This window comes from Echinops telfairi, unplaced genomic scaffold (assembly GCF_000313985.2).
Source record: "Echinops telfairi isolate 266 unplaced genomic scaffold, ASM31398v2 ScPeMD7_7409;HRSCAF=8447, whole genome shotgun sequence".
Classification (NCBI taxonomy): Eukaryota; Metazoa; Chordata; class Mammalia; order Afrosoricida; family Tenrecidae; genus Echinops; species Echinops telfairi.
This window is the reverse complement of record NW_022111309.1, coordinates 17234332-17253224: the sequence shown is the minus strand read 5'-3', so window position 1 is coordinate 17253224 and position 18893 is coordinate 17234332. Positions and strand designations below refer to the sequence as shown.

The window sequence follows — 18893 nt, the reverse complement described above, 5'->3', positions numbered from 1 at the left end:
TAAGGTAGAATTGGGATCATGATAGTGGGGGCGGGGAGGAAGCATTTAAGAACTAGAGGAAAGTTGTATGTTTCATCGTTGCTACCCTGCACTCTGACTGGTTTGTCTCCTCTCTGCGACCCTTCTGGGAGGAGATGTCTAGTTGCCTACAGATGCGCTTTGGCTCTCCAATCTGCACTCCTCATTCATAATGATATGGTTTTTGGGGAACAGTAGTGTTTTATCCCTCCAAACACCTGCAGGTAAACTCAAAGCATGTCACACAGCTGAATGCAGACAAAGAACATTGCTTATGATCCCATGGTCTTCTTTGTGGTTTGGGCCACTAGCACCACCTCTGTGCATTTGTCCTGTTGATAGGTGCAGTTGAGCTGGTTTCAATTCACAGTGACCCCATTTAAAGCAAAACGAAACTGCCTGTCGCAGCACCATCCTTCAGATTGCTGCCGTTTGAGCCCACTATTGCAGTGACAGTGTCCATTCACATTTTGGCCTAGTCTCCGTAATCCAGCAACCTCAATAATCCCTTATTGCCTTCAGAAAATGTCAGGAAAAAGAACAGTCAATAGCCAGATAGGGAGAAAAAGGGTCTTTAAGGCCTATTCCTGGGTAAGAAACTCAAAGTACAATTTCCAATCTCAAATTTACTGTATGTGCAAGATCATGTAAATTCACATCCAATCACGAATCCTCAGATGGAAATGGATCCACCTGCAGTGATGGCTTAAACGAGAAAACAGCAGCATCCCTGTAATCTGCTCACTCATTCACTGCTATCAAGTCGATGTCAACGCACAGTGACCCTGTAAGAGGGTAGAACTGCTCCTGGGGGTGTCAGAGCCTGGACTCTTCATGGGAGTAGAAAGTCCCATCTTTCTTCTGCAGGGAAGCTGCTGGTTTTAAACTGCTGACCTTTCGGACCACAGCCCAACAGGTACCCACTACACTACCAGGGTTCCTCATGTTTAATCCACAGACAAGAAAAATACCAAAGAGGAAAGAGTGTTACAACAGCTAATATATATCCTGAAATAAGGCTGGTTACCAGCCTTTTTCATGTGGTTATAAGTGGGTTTATCTAAAATACAAATATAAGGAGTGTGTGCCTGTAACTGTGGACCAAACAGTTCAATTCCAACATCAGGCCTAAACTCTACTAGTTAACAGTGTCTTTTACTTACCTAAACAATGCCAATTACTCAAGTCAATAAAGAGTTGTCATATCATGGGAGGACCAAAGTTATCTACTTCAGTTTTGTAGTCTTGTTATTAAGGTGACTGAGAAACCAGTTCTTAAGTTTCAAAGACCTTTCCATACATAAAAAACTTGCTTAGTAGAAAGAAAATGTTTTGGAAATGATGATGGCAACATATGTACAAATGTGCTTGATACAATTGATGGATACAAATTGTTATAAGAGCTGTAAAAGTCCCCAAATTAAAAAAAAAAGCTTGCTTGTCCACCAGCTGTGAAGGGGGTAAGTCTTGGTATTGGAGGCCAATGTCTGTAATCGTGTTTTCTCAGAAGGGCCACATTTAGTGAGTTAGAGCTGCAATAAGAGAAATACCGCAAGTATTTCTGGCTTTCACCGATACCTATTTTCCAGTCTAGGAGGCCGTAGTCCACAGTCAAAGAGTTGGCTCTAGGGAAAAGCTTTCTCTTCTCCAGGGTGGAGAAAGGTCCTTGTCTGTCCTGAGATTCTCCTCCTGGGCAATCTTCACGTGACTTGGATTCTCCAGGCCCACGTTCCTCTTCGCTTGCTGGTCCTCATCTTTTTTTATTTCAAAGGAGACCAACTCGAGATACCCCCGACACGAATTCTGTCTCACTAACGCAGCACCGACATTGTGTTCCCAAGTGTTCCCAAGTGGGATTACAGCCACACGTGGGGAGGTTAGGGTTTATGACACATATTTGGGGAACATAATTCAATCCATGACAGACATAAAGTCCACTGCACTTTCTAACAGTAAAACACCTTATATATTTTAGCGGTAGGGTTCACCAACTCACCTGTTTTTTACCACTTCTAGGATCATGGCCGAAACACAAGAGTTTTGACAAACTAGATTCTGAAGAAATTTTGAACCTTGGAGAAGTTGAATATCCTTAAAGCTCTTCACAACGCAAGTCTTTAAAAGGTCAAGCACCTAAGAATTAAAGAAATTGGAAACTGAAACAAAAATGATAGCCCAAACATGGATTTTTAACTATATAACTCATTGCCTCAGTCATATCCTTATGACAACTCTTTCACTAGATGAGTATGCTGCAAAAATAACAACTTTCAATGAGAACTTCACGTCTGTGATAGTTAGGATAAGAGAGAAAAGGGCTGAAGGGGCTTCAAACAGTATGTGGAAAAATTCCACTATCTCCTTATACCATTTTTCCATGAACTTTTTGAAGCCCTTCATATACAAGAAAAAAAGAGTCAAGGGTTTTTGTGTTCACCCTTTTAACCTATTCTCATTAATTAACTTCAACTTGATCAGGGAATAATTTTTTAAATAGCTACTATTAGGTTTGCTGCAAAGATAAACTGAGGCCAGGCCAGAGAGAAGGAAAAGAAGTTTATTCTGCACTTCCGGGCGAGACTCACAGGCTCTAGCAAGGAGTCAGTGAAGTGGCGCTGCCTGGGAGAGAGGGGAGAGCAGAGAGAGAGATGGGAGCCCTGAACTCCCTGGCAAGCTCCACGGGCCCCCAATGGGGGCCCTGAGAAGTTGCACTTATCTGTGATGGGCACAAGTTTTTAAGCTGGTCAGGAGGGTAAACAGGGGGCGGGGGTAGAAGCTGCAGGTGGGGAAAGGAGGAAGGGGTTAGGAGTTGCAGCTTTATGCCGTCTCCATCCATAAAATTCCAAGGTAAGGTGGTGCCTTGATCATTCCGAAGTCTGATACCGAGGAGAGGGTTCATTGTTGTGGGGCCCTTTGAATCTAGCCATCTTGGTCCAATAAAGGCAGGCAGGCTTTTCCTAATGACCCCCAACCAGTACCTGACCCAACAGCTACATCATAGCAAATAATATCATTTTATCTAGCAAAACTTCATCCAGCTGACCTCCCATCTTTGCTACTTGGGATGTGATGGCATTCCATTCTCCTTTCTACCACATTGCCTGGGTTAGCACCGGGAAGGCTATACAAGTGTAAATCAAGTACCTGAAGATGTCTTCCGGCAGCCCCAGGAAAGAGTGTGGGGTCTACAGAACTTGGTGCTGGCAGGATGGGTAAAATGGTTATAGACACAATAGTAACAAAAACAGGCTCATGCACTCTTTTACCAACTACAGAAAGGATTGAAAAGATCTTAATAAATACCTGTTCCTCAAATCTTTGTATCCTTGATACAGAGAGCAGGAGGGCAATGGTGAAGGGGCACAGTTTCTTACTGGGATCGCCCTGCTGTCCTGTCTAGAGATGAAACAGTGCATTACTTACTGATCAAACGTGCAATAAAGCCTACTTACAAGTAGGTCCTGGAGAATGGACCACAGAACTAAAATCTAAGAGCTGAAATGAAAACTTTTAAAAGAAAACACAGCTAAGAATCTTCTAGAACATGAGTTAGGCAAAGCTTTCTTAGCTATAACACCAAAAGCACAATCTACAAAAGGAAACAAATTTAAAAACTGGAGCTCACCAAAATTTAAAATCTTTGTGTTTTAAAAGATACTGTTAAAGAAAAACAAAAACAGGCAAACAAAGAAAAACAAGGAAAAGACTGGAAAAAATATTTGCTAATTACAGGCCTAATAAATGATTTGTATACAGAATCTACACAAAATTCTTACAATGCAATTCAATAGTAAGACCAACAATGCAATACAAAAGTAGGCAAGACTTCACTAGACTATTTTACCAAAAAGAGATATTCAAGTGAATAATAAGCACATGAAGAGATACTCAAGTATCCTTAGTCATTAAAGAACTATGTTAAGACCTCAATGAGATACCACTTCTCTGCTACTGTAGTGGATATAAGGAGCCCTGGTAAAACTGTTGAGTAAGCATTGGACTGGTTTTTGGTGGTTCAAACCTACTAGCTGCTCCAAAGGAGAAAAATAAGGTTGTCTGCTTCTGTCAAAATCCACAGCCTCGTAAACTCTATGTGGGGTTGCTGTGAGTCAGAATCAACTCAATGGCAGTGGGTTCAGACTTTATAATGGATATACGGAACCTTGGCAGCACAGAGCTTGGCTGCTCACTGAAAGGTCAGCAGCTGGAACTCACCAGCTGCTCCACAGGACAAAGATGTGAGACTGTCAGCTCTTCCGTAAGGATTACACCCCTATGGGGCAGTTCTACTCTATTATATCGGGACACCATGAGTCAGAATCAACTCAACCACAGGGTTTTCATGTAGCATGGATATAATAACCAAGACAATAATAAATGTAAACAAGGCTGTGGAGAAACGCAACATTCAGACATTGTTGGTGGAAGTGTAAAAGTATAAGGTCACTTTGGAAAAGTTTGGAATTTTCTTCAAAATTTAAAAATAAACTTATACATGGCCCAGCAATTCCAATCCTGGGTCTCTCCCCAAATGAAATGACAACAGTTGTCCATACAAAGTCTTGCATGTAAACATTCATTATTCATAATAGCCAAAAAGTGGCAATAACTCCATTACATGCTAAGCATCTAACTAAATAAAACTGATGTACAGAATAGTTATTCAGCAATAAAAAAGATGAAATACTACATACTACAACATAGCTGAATCACTCAAAAACATTATGCTAAGTAAAATAAGCCATAAGCAAAAGACCATGTATCGTACAATTCTACTTCTAGGAACTCTCTAGAAGAGATGCCTCTATAGAGGCAGAAACTAGACTGGTGGTTGTTTGGCCTTGGGGATGGAAATACAGATGAACTGTGAAGGGCATGAGGCATGCTAAAGGATGCTGAAAATGTATAAAGTGGATCGTGGTGATGGCTGCAGGTAAGAGACCACTTATGAAAAATCACTGACTTGTATACTCAAAACGGGTGAACTTTTTGATTCATAAATTTCAATATAACTAAGTAAAAACAAACAAGACCTTTGAGGTCTACTGGAAATGACACCAGAAAAACAACAACACCGAACATGAATGCTGGAGAGTGTATGCAGAGACGGGAACCCTCACACACTGTGGGTGGGACTGAAAATTGTGCCGGCACTATGGAAAGCAGTACGCACATCTTTAAACAAATGCCAACAGACACCTATGTCCCAGCAATCTCTACTTGGAATGTACCACAAAGCAATAAAGGGCATGAGCAGATACATGCACACCCATATTTATCGCAGTGTTATAGCAACAATAGCAAAAAGATGGGAACAACACAAATGCCTGTCTACGGAGGAATGGACAAGTTGATTCTGGTACATACATATAGTGGGACTATGCATCCCTGAAAAACAAGGGTGACACTGTCAAATGTCTTATAACATAGACAAATTGGGAAGACATTATGCTCAGTAAAGTTAGTCGATCTCATAAAGACAAGTACTGTACATGCCCTCTATTATAAAAGAAAAAAATCAAGAGAAATGGTTTTCACACCAAAAGAAGCAAACTGATTGTTCTGGGGAGGCCAAGGGAAATGGAGTGGGGGTGGAGTGAGAAGGGAGAAAGGAGAAAACAAATAAACAAACAAAACAAGAGTTCAACATACTTGTGCTTTTTGTCAACTTCATAGTTGACAATGAACGCCTTAGCTTCATAAAACCCCCATGATATATTACTAGAAACTGGCAATATCCATAAATGATGAAGTAGAGCAGATGTTCAAGGTCACATAAGACAGCTCAGAGATAAGAGTTTGAGTTCCTGCTGAGCAGTCCCGTCTTGTCATTAAATAGCATATAACGCGCTCAGATTTCACAAAACGATGCTAGTGTGCATCTGTGGGAGTTTAGTGCTACCTTTACGTGTTTCAGGAGTTCTCTGCCTAGGTCCCGATCCAATTTGATGGCAAACACAATGTGTAGAATAATGGTGCCTTCCACATGACGGAGTTCACCTGATGGCACAGTCACAAGATCCAGGAGCCTAAACAAGTCAACAAGAAGATATGAACTACGGTCCAAGCAAGAGACAACAGATGCTCAGATGAACAAATGCACCAAATGAAGTTGAATTCACACATTCACTGAAGTCAGGCAAATGAAGACATTCTGTAACATTATTCCCACTTCCTCCCTCATACTCTCTTCCCAGTCCAATCCAATTTAACCAGGCCTGTCCCCTCTAACCTTCATGACACAGACTGTTCTTTTAAGGGCCACAAATGACCTCCCGCTGCCAAAACCAATCAAGTCCCATTTTAATGAACATCTTAGCAGATTTAAAAGTGGACCACTTCTTTCTTGAAATACTTTTTCCTTTTGCCTTCAACAACTAGTTGTTTTGTTTTGTTTTTTAAATGATTTTTCTTCTTCTCTTGTGTGACCATTAAATGCTGGAATGCCTCTTAACTGTTTCTGGTGCCTTTCTCCTGTCTCAGGAGCCCTGGTAGGATAGTGGCTATGCACTGGGCTGCTTAACCACAAGGTCAGTAGTTCAAAACCACCAGCTAGCTCTGAGGGAAAAAGATGAAGCTTTCTGTAAAAAAAACTTTCTATAACTCCCAGAGTTAGACCGATAAACAAGGCAGTTCTACCTTGTCCTATATGGTAGCTAAGAGTTGTAATCAACTCAATAGCTGTGACGTTGGTTTTCTCTTCTCTCAATGCCTACGTACACCCACCCAAACACAACACTAAGCCCCCTCTCCCTACAACTCCAAACTGCCTGTCCAAGATCTCCATATAGGATGTTGATAAACACCTCAAACTTATAGTAGAAACTGAAGTCAATTATTTCCCCTCAAATTTGCTTTCTCAGTCATCCCTAACTCATACTACAGGGCCATCTTCTTAACTACTAGAGCCAAGTGAGTAGGGGTGAGTGCAGATCAGAAGCCGTAAGGGGTGCTAGGGCTAATAGCATGGACTCTGCTGCACAACTGCCTGGGTTCAAGCCGGCTGTACAACCGACAGTCTTGAACTTCTTCGATATGTAAAATAAAGGCAGGGCTGGGTGGGTGTGAGGTTGAAGCTGTTTGGAATAGCACCTGGCATGAGTTAACACACTACCAATGTTTGTTTGGAGAAAAAAAAAGTGCCCTTTTGGTTCTCTGCACGGCACCATGGCGGTTGGCAAGAACAAGCGCCGTACAAAAAAGGAGCTAAGAAGAAAGTGGTTGATCCATTTCCTAAGAAAGACTGGTATGATGTGACAGCACCAGTTATGTTCAATACAATACTGGGAAAACACTAGTGACCAGGACTCAAGGAACCAAAACTGCATCTGATGGCCTTGACGGTCGGGTTTTTGAAGTGAGCCTTGCTGATCTCCAAAATGATGAGGTTGCCTTTAGAAAATTTATGTTCATTACTGAGGACATTCAGGGCAGACACTGCCTGACCAACTTCCCTGGCATAGAGCTTACGCAGGACCAGGTGTGCTCCACAGTTAAAACATGGCAGACCATGATGGAGGCTCATGTTGATGTCAAGACTACTGAGGGGTGTCTGCTTCATCTGCTCTGTGTTGGCTTTACTGAAAAACGCAATAATCAGATTCGGAAGACCTCTGATGCTCAGCTCCAGCAGGTCCGCCAAATCCAGAAGAAAAGGATGGAAATCAGGACCCGAGAGGTGCAGACAAATGTCTTGAAAGAAGTGGTCAACAAACTGATTCCAGACAGCATTGGGAAAGACATAGAAAAGGCTTGCCAATCTATTTATCCTCTCCATGATGCGTTTGTCAGAAAGGTAAAGATGCTGAAAAAGCCCAAATTTGAATTGGGAAGACCCATGGAGCTTCGTGGTGAAGGTGGAAGTCCTGGAGAAACTACGGGAGACGAAACAGGTGCAAACGTGGAACGAGCTGATGGCTATGAGCTACCAGTTCAAGCATCTGTTTAAAATTCAGACTTAATGTTGACAAATAAAAGGTCTTATTGTGAAAAAACAAAACAAAACAAAAACACAGCCTTTTTTCTTCTTTTTAAAATAATTTTACTGGGGGCTCTTATCACAATCCACACAACCATCCATTGTGTCAAGCACATTTGTACATTTGTTGCCATCATCATTCTTAAAACATTTGCTTTCTACTTGAGCCCTTGATATCAGCTCCTCATTTTCCCCTCCCTCCCCACCCATCCTCGCTCACGAACCCTTGACAATTTATAATTATTATTTTGTCATGTCTTACACTGACGTCCCCCTTCACCCACATTTTCTAGTCACACTTCTGACACCCAATTCCACACTATCAGCCAGTCTTGTCTCTCCCTCCAAGATATTCCAAATTACCCATCTTTCTCCAATGTACTACTGCTACCCTAATCCAAGTCAGCATCAGATAGCTTGGATTACAATAACCTTATCACTGCTCTCCCTCTCCTACTCTACCTATAATTTTACTGTATCTTCCTTTTTCATACCTTGCCATTGGCCATCCAACAGGCAATGAGGTCTTTAAACACAAATCAGATTTCCCTAAATTGATGACGACTATGATTTGCTTTCCATCTGACTGGTATCAAAGTGCACACTCTTTAGTCTTATTCAGAAGTTGTAGCTGAACTGGCCTGACCTGGCTTTCTGTTTTTGTCTTGGTTCACCACCCTCCCTCCTACTGCATTCCAGCTACATGGACCTTTTTGTTTCCGATATGTCCTACCTGTACACTGTTCTCATAGTCTTTTTTTTTTTTCCTTGCAGGTGGACCAGGTCCTTTTATGCAGGTCAACATACAAGGTGATACCAAGGTAAGATGAGAGAGGTCCAGTGTGGAAGCTTCTCCTGCCCTCCCCCAGAATCCTGGTCCAGTGGCTGCCAAAGCCAACAAGGTCTGGGGCAGGACGCACGGTCACAAGGAACAGTGATGCTGCGTTGGCCTGGAAATGGGACGATGGGCGGGTTTCACTCCTTCACCATCTGAATGACATCCTCATCCTCTAACGTGTGATCTTTAGCTACTTTCTGAGGATTGTTTCACAGAGACCCCACACTAGAGAGTACTGAAATTCTTTGATAGGACTTTGTCGATCTTCATGCAGAAATCTTTCCCTGTGGACCTGGAGTTGGCAGCACGACTGGGGAAGTATAATCTGGTAACCGACCATTGGGTTTGGCATACATCCTCATTAGTTTTCGTTAATTCCCTATCTTTTCCAAAAAGTCAGCAGAATTCAGTGGTGGTGAGCAGGATGGGCACACAGAGACAAAGTCTACCCAATTCCTCAGTGGAGATCTGATTAATCTTATTTAACACATAGACACAGGGGACATAAACTTTTTCCTTCCACCATGTCAATAGGGTCATCAACTGCAGCATGACTAGCAGTGTCATAGCAACATTAGGAATTTTGCATTTAGCCAGAACGTTCTGCACTGTTTCAAGTGGCTATGAGATTCATGCCTCCCTTGTCCTTCTTTTTAAAGTCAATGCTGGGGGATTTCCTGTTCAAATGAATGCCAAAGCCTTTCAGCTTATTTTTTCAATTACCCTGTGGCTGCCCCAAGGGCTTCAGGACATTCAGAATGACCAGAATCAAGTTCCAGGTTCAGGCCATTGCAATGACTTGGAGCCTTTTACCTATGCCACCCTCAGCACCCTTAATGATGGCAGGGAGATTCACAAGCTGGATGTTTCTATCCGATGACACCAGGCACAATGGTCAAACAGTGAACTCAAAGGACGTTACCTCGGAATATATCCCTGCCAGAGTACTGAGCAGTGTTGACATCCCCACAGTTGGAAAACCCACAAATCCCGTTCTCTCATCACCTATCTTGGCCACATCAAACCTTCTCCTGCATTCCCCTCCTCACCCCAGCGCACGCACGCACGCGCCGCGCCCCAGCCCCACATTTTGAAGTAACGAGCTCTCTGAGAAGCTTATGAGCCTTGAGCAGCCCTAGGTGGTGTGTGTGGCCTTGCTGTTCCTTTGAGTCTGAGCCATCTTAGCTTTGATCTATGAGATCTTGGCTACGGTGCTGTTCATGGGGGCACATCGGGGCGTGAAATGCCAGTGGCTTCCTCTCTGCCCTCCTATGTGCTCTTCTCTATGCGCTGTGGCTCTTTCTTATCATCTTGGTCTCAGTTAAAGTAGCATCTTCTCAGAGAGGCTTCACCTGACCACTCAATCCTAGGCTGTCCCTATCAGCCTATCCTATCATCCATCTGCATGGCACTTTCCACTCTAATACTTTTCTTGCTGTTTACCTGCTTATCTTTCTATTTTCTTCTCACTAAAACTTCATGAGAGCACGGACCGTGTCTGATTGGTTCCCCGAGGCAAACTAGTTTCCCGGCACAGAGTAGACATTAAAAGAATAGCCGTGGAACTTACGATGTATATAAGAGCTAAAGAACACATGAAAGTATTAAAGAGGCTGCACTATCCATTGAAGACCTCAGCAGTTAGGGAATAATTAGGGAAGCTCTGTGCCGAAGCGAAGGGAAGGTGCAAAAAGGGAGAGATAGCAAAACCACAGCATGCAAAGACGACCTTCATTTCTATGCTCCATTACTCACTCATCTCCACTGTGTTCTTCATTGTGCTGCTCATCTAGCTCATTGAAGAAAGCGATGATTCCTTCCAAAGCCCTCTTTTTGCTTCCCTGGGGGAAAAAAAAAAGGTAAGACCTCCCCAAGGAGGGCAGGAGGACCAACATAAATTTAAAGAGGGGTTTCAACAAGTTTGTGAAAAATGGAATTGAAAAGTAGTGGTACTTTTAGCTTATGCCCTGGTACTTTTAGCTTAAAGGATTCTCAAGTACAATTTAAAATAGACACAGACCTATCACCCCGAGTCACACTCAGAATGTAGAGAACACATTCATGTCAACACTGGGTTTTAAATATCTTAGAATCACACTTCAAGGGGCCTACATTCCGCCTCTGCGAGACCTTTCTTCCTTGTGCACTAGACAACATGGTAGCACAAGGGAAAAGGACTGTTTCCTTGGCTGATCAGCTCACCATACATGAGACAAAATGACCTAGGACCTTGTGCAGACACGGAGAGTATGAATAAGCTAAATGACCCTAACTGTGTTCTACTCTCACAAAGAGACACTTGTGTTTATTCATACCTTCGAGGAGAGAATCAGAAGCTGGTAGACCAAAGGCGGTATTTCTTGAAGATTCAATTTGGAGAAGATCTTCAGCACTTTTTCCATCACAAATTCCAACTCTTCGGTAGTCAGAGGGACATCCCTGTGGACCAAAGATTCTAAAGGTACAAAAAACCTAACCCAAACTTGCTGCTATCAAGTCAATTCCAACTCAGTGACCCTATCTGATAGAACAGAACTGTCCCAAAGGGATGCCAAACCTGTAAATCTTTATGGGAACTGCCTGTCATATCTTTTGCCTGCAAGCGGGTGGTAGGTTTGAACGGCCTACCTTTAGGTTAGCAGCTGAGTGATTTAAACACTGAGCCACCAGGGGTCCTGTTTACAGAAGCGCAATTTGAGATTCGTTATATTCAAAATTTCATTAAAAAGAAATAAAAATGTTGAGTAGGGCTTTAAACCTGTCCCTTCTGATTTCTAACAAAGACCCTTGAAGGAGGATCAAAAAACTTACCTAAATAAAGTGATCATAAAGTTATACTTTAAGGACTCACACACTCACTCACTGCCTCACTCACTCACTGTCTCATTCTCTCACTGTCTCACTCACTCACTGTCTCACATCTCACTGTCTCACTCACTCACTGGCTCACTCACTGTCTCTCTCTCACTGACTCACTCTCTTACTTTCTCACTCACTCACTGCCTCACTCACTCACTGTCTCACTCTCACTCACTGGCACACTCACTCGCTCTCACTCACTCACTGACTCACTGCTTCACTTGCTCACTGCCTCACTCACTGGCACATTCACTCACTCTCTCACTCACTCATTGACACACACTCACTCACTCACTGGCTCACTCACTGCCTCACTCACTGTCTCACAAAAAAAAAAAAAGTTATACTTTAAATTAAAAACCAAAATAGGGGAGAGAGGAATCCTCTACAGAAAATAAGCAAGATTTTTCCTTGTGGAAAAGAGGTGCGGAGCTTGCTATGCTTCAATTGTTAACAACTAAGCTGGCGTAAGGGACCCTGGTGCCACAGTGGTACAGGTTGGGCTGCTAACCCCCAATCAGCAGTGTGAGACCTCCAGCCCCTCCTATGAAGAATTACTCTCAGAAACCCACAAGGGCACTTTCAGTCTGCCTTCTGTGGTTGCTAGGAGTCCACACTGACTTGATGGCAGTGAGTTCGGTTTTGGGGAACTGCATGTAAAGAAAAAGGGGGCTGATGATGCTTACTTGAACATGGATGTGAGTTGGATCACATATTTCTGATCCCATCTGGATAAAAAAAATGACAAAGAATATGAATGTTTATTTCACTTTCATTTATTTCAAGATTGCTTTGTAAAATCAGTAAGGAGAAACAAAACACAGGAAACTGACTTAGCATCAATGGGACCAAAATAATGAGCTGCTATTTAAAACAACGACATAGACAGGCCAAATCAGAAAGGTTGGCGATATCCAATGCTAGCAAGAGCATAAGGAAACAAGGTTCTTCCTATACCACTGTAGGGCCGATACTGATGTCACTGTCCTAGAAAGACAGGTCGGCAATATTTATTAACTTCAGAAAGGCACAAAACCACAGACCCATCAGCCTCACTATTAGATACAAATACGATGTACGGGTTTACACAGTTACCTAGATATGTCAGGCTGCACACTGCAACAGTTTTTGTATTCGTAAAAACTGACAGCAGTGTAAGAGCCCAGCATGTGACAATCATCCAAGTAAAATCACAGCCTGTAACAGAAGCATTACAAGAACGATGCAGCGCTTTAGCTGCTTTTCTGAATAGGTGTGTTAAATAACAAGTATACTACGTGCACTGTAATGTGCACTGAATATTGAATAAACCTTTTTGTGCAAATAAAAACAAATACATGGACAAATATTCATATGCTGATATTTATCTAGAATGATTTATGGAAGAAATGACAAAAACCCTTAGTCTCTGGCTTAGGTAATTCATGATATTTCTTTCTACTTCTTTTTAATAAACTCAAGAATCTCCATAGTATTTTTAATTTAGTATTCTCTTACTTCATGGATTATGGAATAGCCATATTTTATTTGCCATGCATGTCTTTATATATAAAGGGCTATAAATTTTCTGGAGTTGCTCTACTTTAATTGTATACAAGAAGTTACACTGTGTGCTTAAGTGGCTTAAAATTTTTGTGTTGAACATGTTCATGCATGAAGCCTTTTAAATTTTTTCTTAGGATAGATTCCCGGGATCACAATCTCTGGTTAAGCGATAAGACGATCACTTGAATATCCACCACCAAACTCCAGTAATTAAAAAAAAAAGATTAATAAGTGTGTATACTTATTCATTTACATGTATAAAAGATGCTATAGCAGGGTGACTTCCCTGCCCTGAGAAGTTAAGGATCATGGGACTCCACAGTACTAAAAGAGCTAAACTGCTTTGTTAAAGAAGCAACCAAGTAAACAGAAACTGTTATGTTTTACATGTCAGTAAATTGCCTCTTATTAAACACCTCATCATAGATTAATAGGTCTTCCAGTGGCACAAATACAGATTGAAAAGATCTGAGATCAGCATTCCTACAACAAATGGCAGCTCAATGTTCAGTTACCTGTAGTCCTGAGAAAGGTTCTACACATAAATGAGAATGATTCACCTGCTAGAACAGAGAGCGTTAATCAACTTCTTCTTACATTCTTCCCCGCTCACTTCATCTAGGAAAGCAAAAGAAACCGAGATATGAATTTGATGACGTGACTAGAGAAAAAAAGTGACAAAAACTCTAAGACAATTACCTTTTCCATAAGTCAGATTTTCTTTTTTGGTACCAAGGGCAGTGAGAATAATGGGCAATAATTCCAAAGATCTTCCATTGATGAGACTGCCCTCTCTGATGGCATCAATAAACTCATTGGTTAATCCAACCAATATGGGTCCTGGAAAACTGTGAGCCTAAAAGGTCATGGGTAAAGTGTTAAGCAGAAATCCAGATGTCTGATATCTTCGCCCAAGAAATAAGCTCTTGTGCTGAATTAATGTTGACTTCTAAAACTGGATCTTTAAAGGATTCATGGAATCATTCAGCTGGTACATGTTTATCATTCTCACGGAGGGAAGGTCACAATCCTCCATCATCACACACATCAATGCTTCCTATATGTCAATCCTTTACAGAGACTCACACACAAACCCAGGAATTGAATATAAATATCTAGGTGGTTTACAGTGTACCCATCAAGGTTTGTTTTTAAACAAGAGCTCTTATTCATAATAGGAATTATGCTAGGTTTCACACATATAAAATTTTCTTCCTTTCACACCAATTATAAACTATCAAAATCTACGTCCCTCAATTTTTATCTTCTATCTTACCTCCAGCATCAGCAGTCCTATGATCTCAGATGCCACTTCCTTCTGCAAATCCCCTGACTCCACCAACTGGATACAAAATGTATATATCTTATGTCTCCTACGAGTTCCAGCTTCCTCAGAGCAGGGAGAACCTTATTGTTTTAAACAGGAAGTACAGATAGGAAGGGGGGAAAAAAGGAAATCTTACGAGGTTAAAGGGTAATTAAGGAAAAGAAACAGTTTTCCACTTCAACATAAAAAAAAAAGAACAATCCAATAGCTATTGCTAAGAATTCAATTTTACTTGGATTCATAATCAGTGTGCATGGAAGCAGTTGTCAAGAAATCAAAAGACATATTGCACTGGCTAAATCTGCTGCAAAAGACCGCTTCAAAGTACTGAGGACCAAAGATATCGCTTTGAGGACTAAGGTGAGCCTGACCCAGGCCACAGACACATGTACGGCTGGAAGATGAATACAGAGGACTACAGCATAACTGATGCCTTTGAATGCGGTGTTGGCGGACAATATTGAAAGTAGCAGGGAGTGCCAGAACACACACACCTGTCTTGGAAAAAGTACGGTTCAGGTGGAATGTATCTTCCAAAAAAGGATGGTTAAGATTTCATCTCCGCAAGGATCAACCTAGAACCCCCTCACAGGGGGACGAATAATGGAAAAGTGGGTGAGGGGGGACGGAGGATGATGTGAGAAGTGGAAAAAATAATCTAGTAACTTATCAAGGGTTTGTGAGGAAGGGTGGGCAGGGGAGGGAAGAAATGGGGAACTGATATCAGGGGCTTAAGTGGGAAGAGAATGCTTTGAAAATGATGATGGCGGCATATGTGCAAATGTACTTGACACATTGGAGGAATGTATGGATTGTGATAAGAGATTTAAGAGCCCCCAATAAAAGTCTAATTTAAAAAAGCATTTTCATCTCATGTACTTTGGATATGTTATCATGAGGAACCAGTCTGTAGAAAAAGATGTCATGGTTGGTAAAGCACCAACCAAATATGCTTCCATCGACTCAATGCTGACTCACAGTGACCCCTGACACTGTGACTGCTTACAGGAGTAGAAAGTCTTTCTCCCGCGCTGGTGGTTTCAAACTGCGCACAGGGTCAGGGAAAAAGAAGACCCTTAACAAGCTGGAATGAAACAGGGCCCTCAAACATAATCACTGTGAAGAATGCACAGGACTGGGCAGTGTTTCCTTCTGTTGTCCACAGGGTCACTATAAGTTAGAGTAGACCTGAGGCCACCTAACAACTCTAACTCCCTAGAGGTGAAGACGGTGAAATGTGTGTCTCATGTAGTTTGAACATGTTGTCAGGAAAGACCAGTCCCTGGAGAAGGACATCATGCTTGGTAAAGAGGCAGCGAAACAGAGGAAGGCCCTTGCCAAGAGGCTGCAACAAAGGGTTCAAACATAAGAAGAATTGTGACGGCACAGGAGCGGGAAGTGGCTTGCTCTTTGGTACAGAGGGCTGTTATGAGTTGGAATATACTGGATGGCACCTAACAACAACAACAACGTTAACCTCTCAGGACCCAAAGACAGCCAGCCCATCTCATTAAACTCTACAGCTCCCTAGATAGTTGTTAAATACTACCCAATTAAATACTAAACACGGCTATTCTTTCTCCACACTTTTTAAAGCTAAAGCACAAGCAAACCAAAGTGATTTTATGAAAAGTTACCACCCCCAATCCAGCAGTATCATCTCAGACAGCCACTTGCACTCTCATCAGCAAAATTATTTGAGTTCACAAGACAAGAGATTGCTGCTTTAGTTAATTCTGTGGAATCCCTGTGGAGATTCAAATAGTAAGAAAAGTAGCAATATATGCCAACAGTAAACAAGTGTCCGAGTGAACCCCGGGAGCACTCATTATTATTACCTTTAAAGATGGCTCTTAGAAGTGCTCCTGCAGCTTTTCCTTTCACTGTTTGATTCTGAAGAAGATTAAGGAGCTGCAATCAAAGAAAGTAAAAGCTGTAAGTCTCTGGCCTTCGCCCATCTCCTCTCCCCAATGACCCTACTCAATTCTCAGTGTGAAGCATATTCATCTGCTGGGTTTGTATCACTCCGATACATAGCATAATATGTATTTAGATGAAGCTGGACAAATCTGAACATGAACCCATATTGAGTATGTACTTAACCAGCAGTAGGCATTGTGCTATTTTCTTGAGGATATACACTCATTCAACATGCTATTTTTCTTTTTAACAAAATGAGCAGAGCCTACAAACAGGGCAGGAAGGGTAAGGGTGATGGAACAAAAATTCAGAAAAGTAGTAATTGCAAAGCAAACAAGGAAGAGGTTGAGACAGATGTTAATTGAGGAAAGGGGCACAATTTCAACTAGCTGGGAGGAGCTTCCTGAGGGAGGTGCAGTGCTTCCAATCAGTTCGTTTCTGTTCAACCTTGTGCTGAGAAATTACACTTCTACCCCAAGTATACTGAATCAGACTCTTAGTGGGCTACAGGGCCAGCCCAAATCAGAGCCAAACTGACCCCCTCCCTAGAAGGATGTGCTACAGAGAACAACACTATACCTACGGGTTGGGGAGAGGAGCCTGCCTGGCACGCCCACACGGAAGCAAACCAAGAAGGAAAAAAGAGAGAGTGAGGGTCTAGACCCCATATCTGCACACAAAGCCCAGAGACGATGTCCCTGCACAGAGGTGATAAGGCACAGAGAGGTCTGTAGGGCCAACAAGAGCTCAAGATGGGGAGGAAGGGAAAAAAGAGGAGCTGATACCAAGGGCTCAAATAGAAAGTAAATGTTTAGAAAATAATAATGGCAACATATGTACAAATATGCTTGATACAATTGATGTATGGATTGTTATAAGAGCTTTAAGCGTCCCCAATAAAATGATCTTAAAAAAAAAACAAAAAAAGAAAGAAACTTAACAAGATCACCTAGTGATATGTGTGCACATCTGGGGAGCTTGCTAAAATACAGATTCTGATTTGGTCTATTCAGGGGAAGGGGCCCTGGTGATTCAAGCGACTCTTACATATCCCTGGTGATTCTTATGTGTTCACATATATGGAACGGAGAATCTGAATCAGAATATGAGATGGAATAGTGAATTCTCAGCTAGGGGTCAAACCGGAACAGACTGCTTTGAAGCCCTGGGTCGGTGAAATTTGGAGAGAGAGCTAGTTAGTAAAAGTGAGAAGGAAACAGCATTCCAGACAGAGTTACCATTAAAGGCCAGGAGAGGAGGCAACAAGCATGCCATGCTTGAGGGGCTGAAAAGGAAGGCCACTGTGGTAGGCAGCAAGGAAAAGAGGAACGCGGGAGGAATGGCCATCGAAGGTACAACTATTAGAATCTACTCATTCGGAATGAAAGAGAAAGACAGAGACCAAAGACTCAGAAAAACTACAGAACTAAAAGTCTATACAAACTATGAGCATCATGTACTGAAACTAGAACTAGAAGGTGCCTGGCTACCACCACCACCCATTCTGCTCAAGTCCTAACAGATGGTCCTGACAGAGAGGAAGAAAAAATGTAGACTAGAACCTCAAGTTCGTATACCTCAATTATCATACAAGTTCCTAGAGGGTGTGAAATCGGGGACGTCCCAAAGTTATAGCCCTGAGATACTCTTTAAACTTTCAATTAAAACTTACCCTACCGCCAGCCGCTCTGTGCGAGGCAAACGAGGCTTTCTACTCCTGTAAAACTTACCCTGAGGTCTCCTTTCAGGCTAAATAGCACAATGACTCACAAGATAAAAAGCATCCCCCATGAGGACAGTTGTCCCTTGGTATCCACAGAGGGACTGGTTCCAGGACCCCTGAAGATACCAAGGTCCACAGATGCTCAAATCTCTTACATAAAATGGCAATAATTTTTGTATATAATCACTGCATTCTTTTAATCATCTTTACATTACTTATAATACCTAATGTCATGTCAATAGAATTTTATTCTTCCTCTTAGTGTTTGAGGGATTGTTTTGACTACTTACGGTAATTATTTTTTAGGAACCATATTTCCCCCTGGAAATATTTTCAATTTAGTTTGTTGAATACATGGATGTGGAACTCACAGATACAGAGGGCCAAGTACTGAATGCTCCTTTAAAAAAACCATCTACACGAGACCAAGATCCCAACAATTAATTTAAAACAAAGATGAGAAGGTAAGGGGACAGTAAAAGATAGATGTCTGTAAACAAAATGGTCTGAGCATCAATAAGACCTTTCATTGTGAAGAATGTAACAATGTCAAGGGGGGGGTCGGAGTGGGGACCCAAACCCATCTGTAGACAATCAGACATCCAACATCCCCCCAAAGAAGGGTCACAAGGAAGGGATGAATCAGCCGGGGTGCAGTATAGCACCGATGAAACATACAACATTA

The 18893-nt window shown here is 42.0% G+C and overlaps 1 protein-coding gene and 2 pseudogenes across 2 annotated transcripts in view; 1 reads left to right on the top strand and 2 right to left on the bottom strand.

The window, feature by feature from the left end:
* Positions 1-18893, bottom strand: part of FANCI (FA complementation group I) — a 94358-nt gene that overhangs the window by 65506 nt on the left and 9959 nt on the right. For both annotated transcript variants that reach the window (XM_045296512.1, XM_045296513.1), the window contains exons 3-12: positions 16404-16476; positions 14515-14645; positions 13938-14094; positions 13799-13856; positions 12380-12421; positions 11150-11273; positions 10590-10675; positions 5921-6047; positions 3322-3414; positions 2015-2151 (exon numbers count right to left, since the gene is read on the bottom strand). In XM_045296512.1, the coding sequence (XP_045152447.1) occupies positions 2015-2151; positions 3322-3414; positions 5921-6047; positions 10590-10675; positions 11150-11273; positions 12380-12421; positions 13799-13856; positions 13938-14094; positions 14515-14645; positions 16404-16476 (1028 nt within the window). The remainder of the gene's footprint in view (positions 1-2014; positions 2152-3321; positions 3415-5920; positions 6048-10589; positions 10676-11149; positions 11274-12379; positions 12422-13798; positions 13857-13937; positions 14095-14514; positions 14646-16403; positions 16477-18893) is intronic.
* On the top strand, positions 7186-7966 carry LOC105979288 (annotated as a pseudogene).
* On the bottom strand, positions 8972-10056 carry LOC101650563 (annotated as a pseudogene).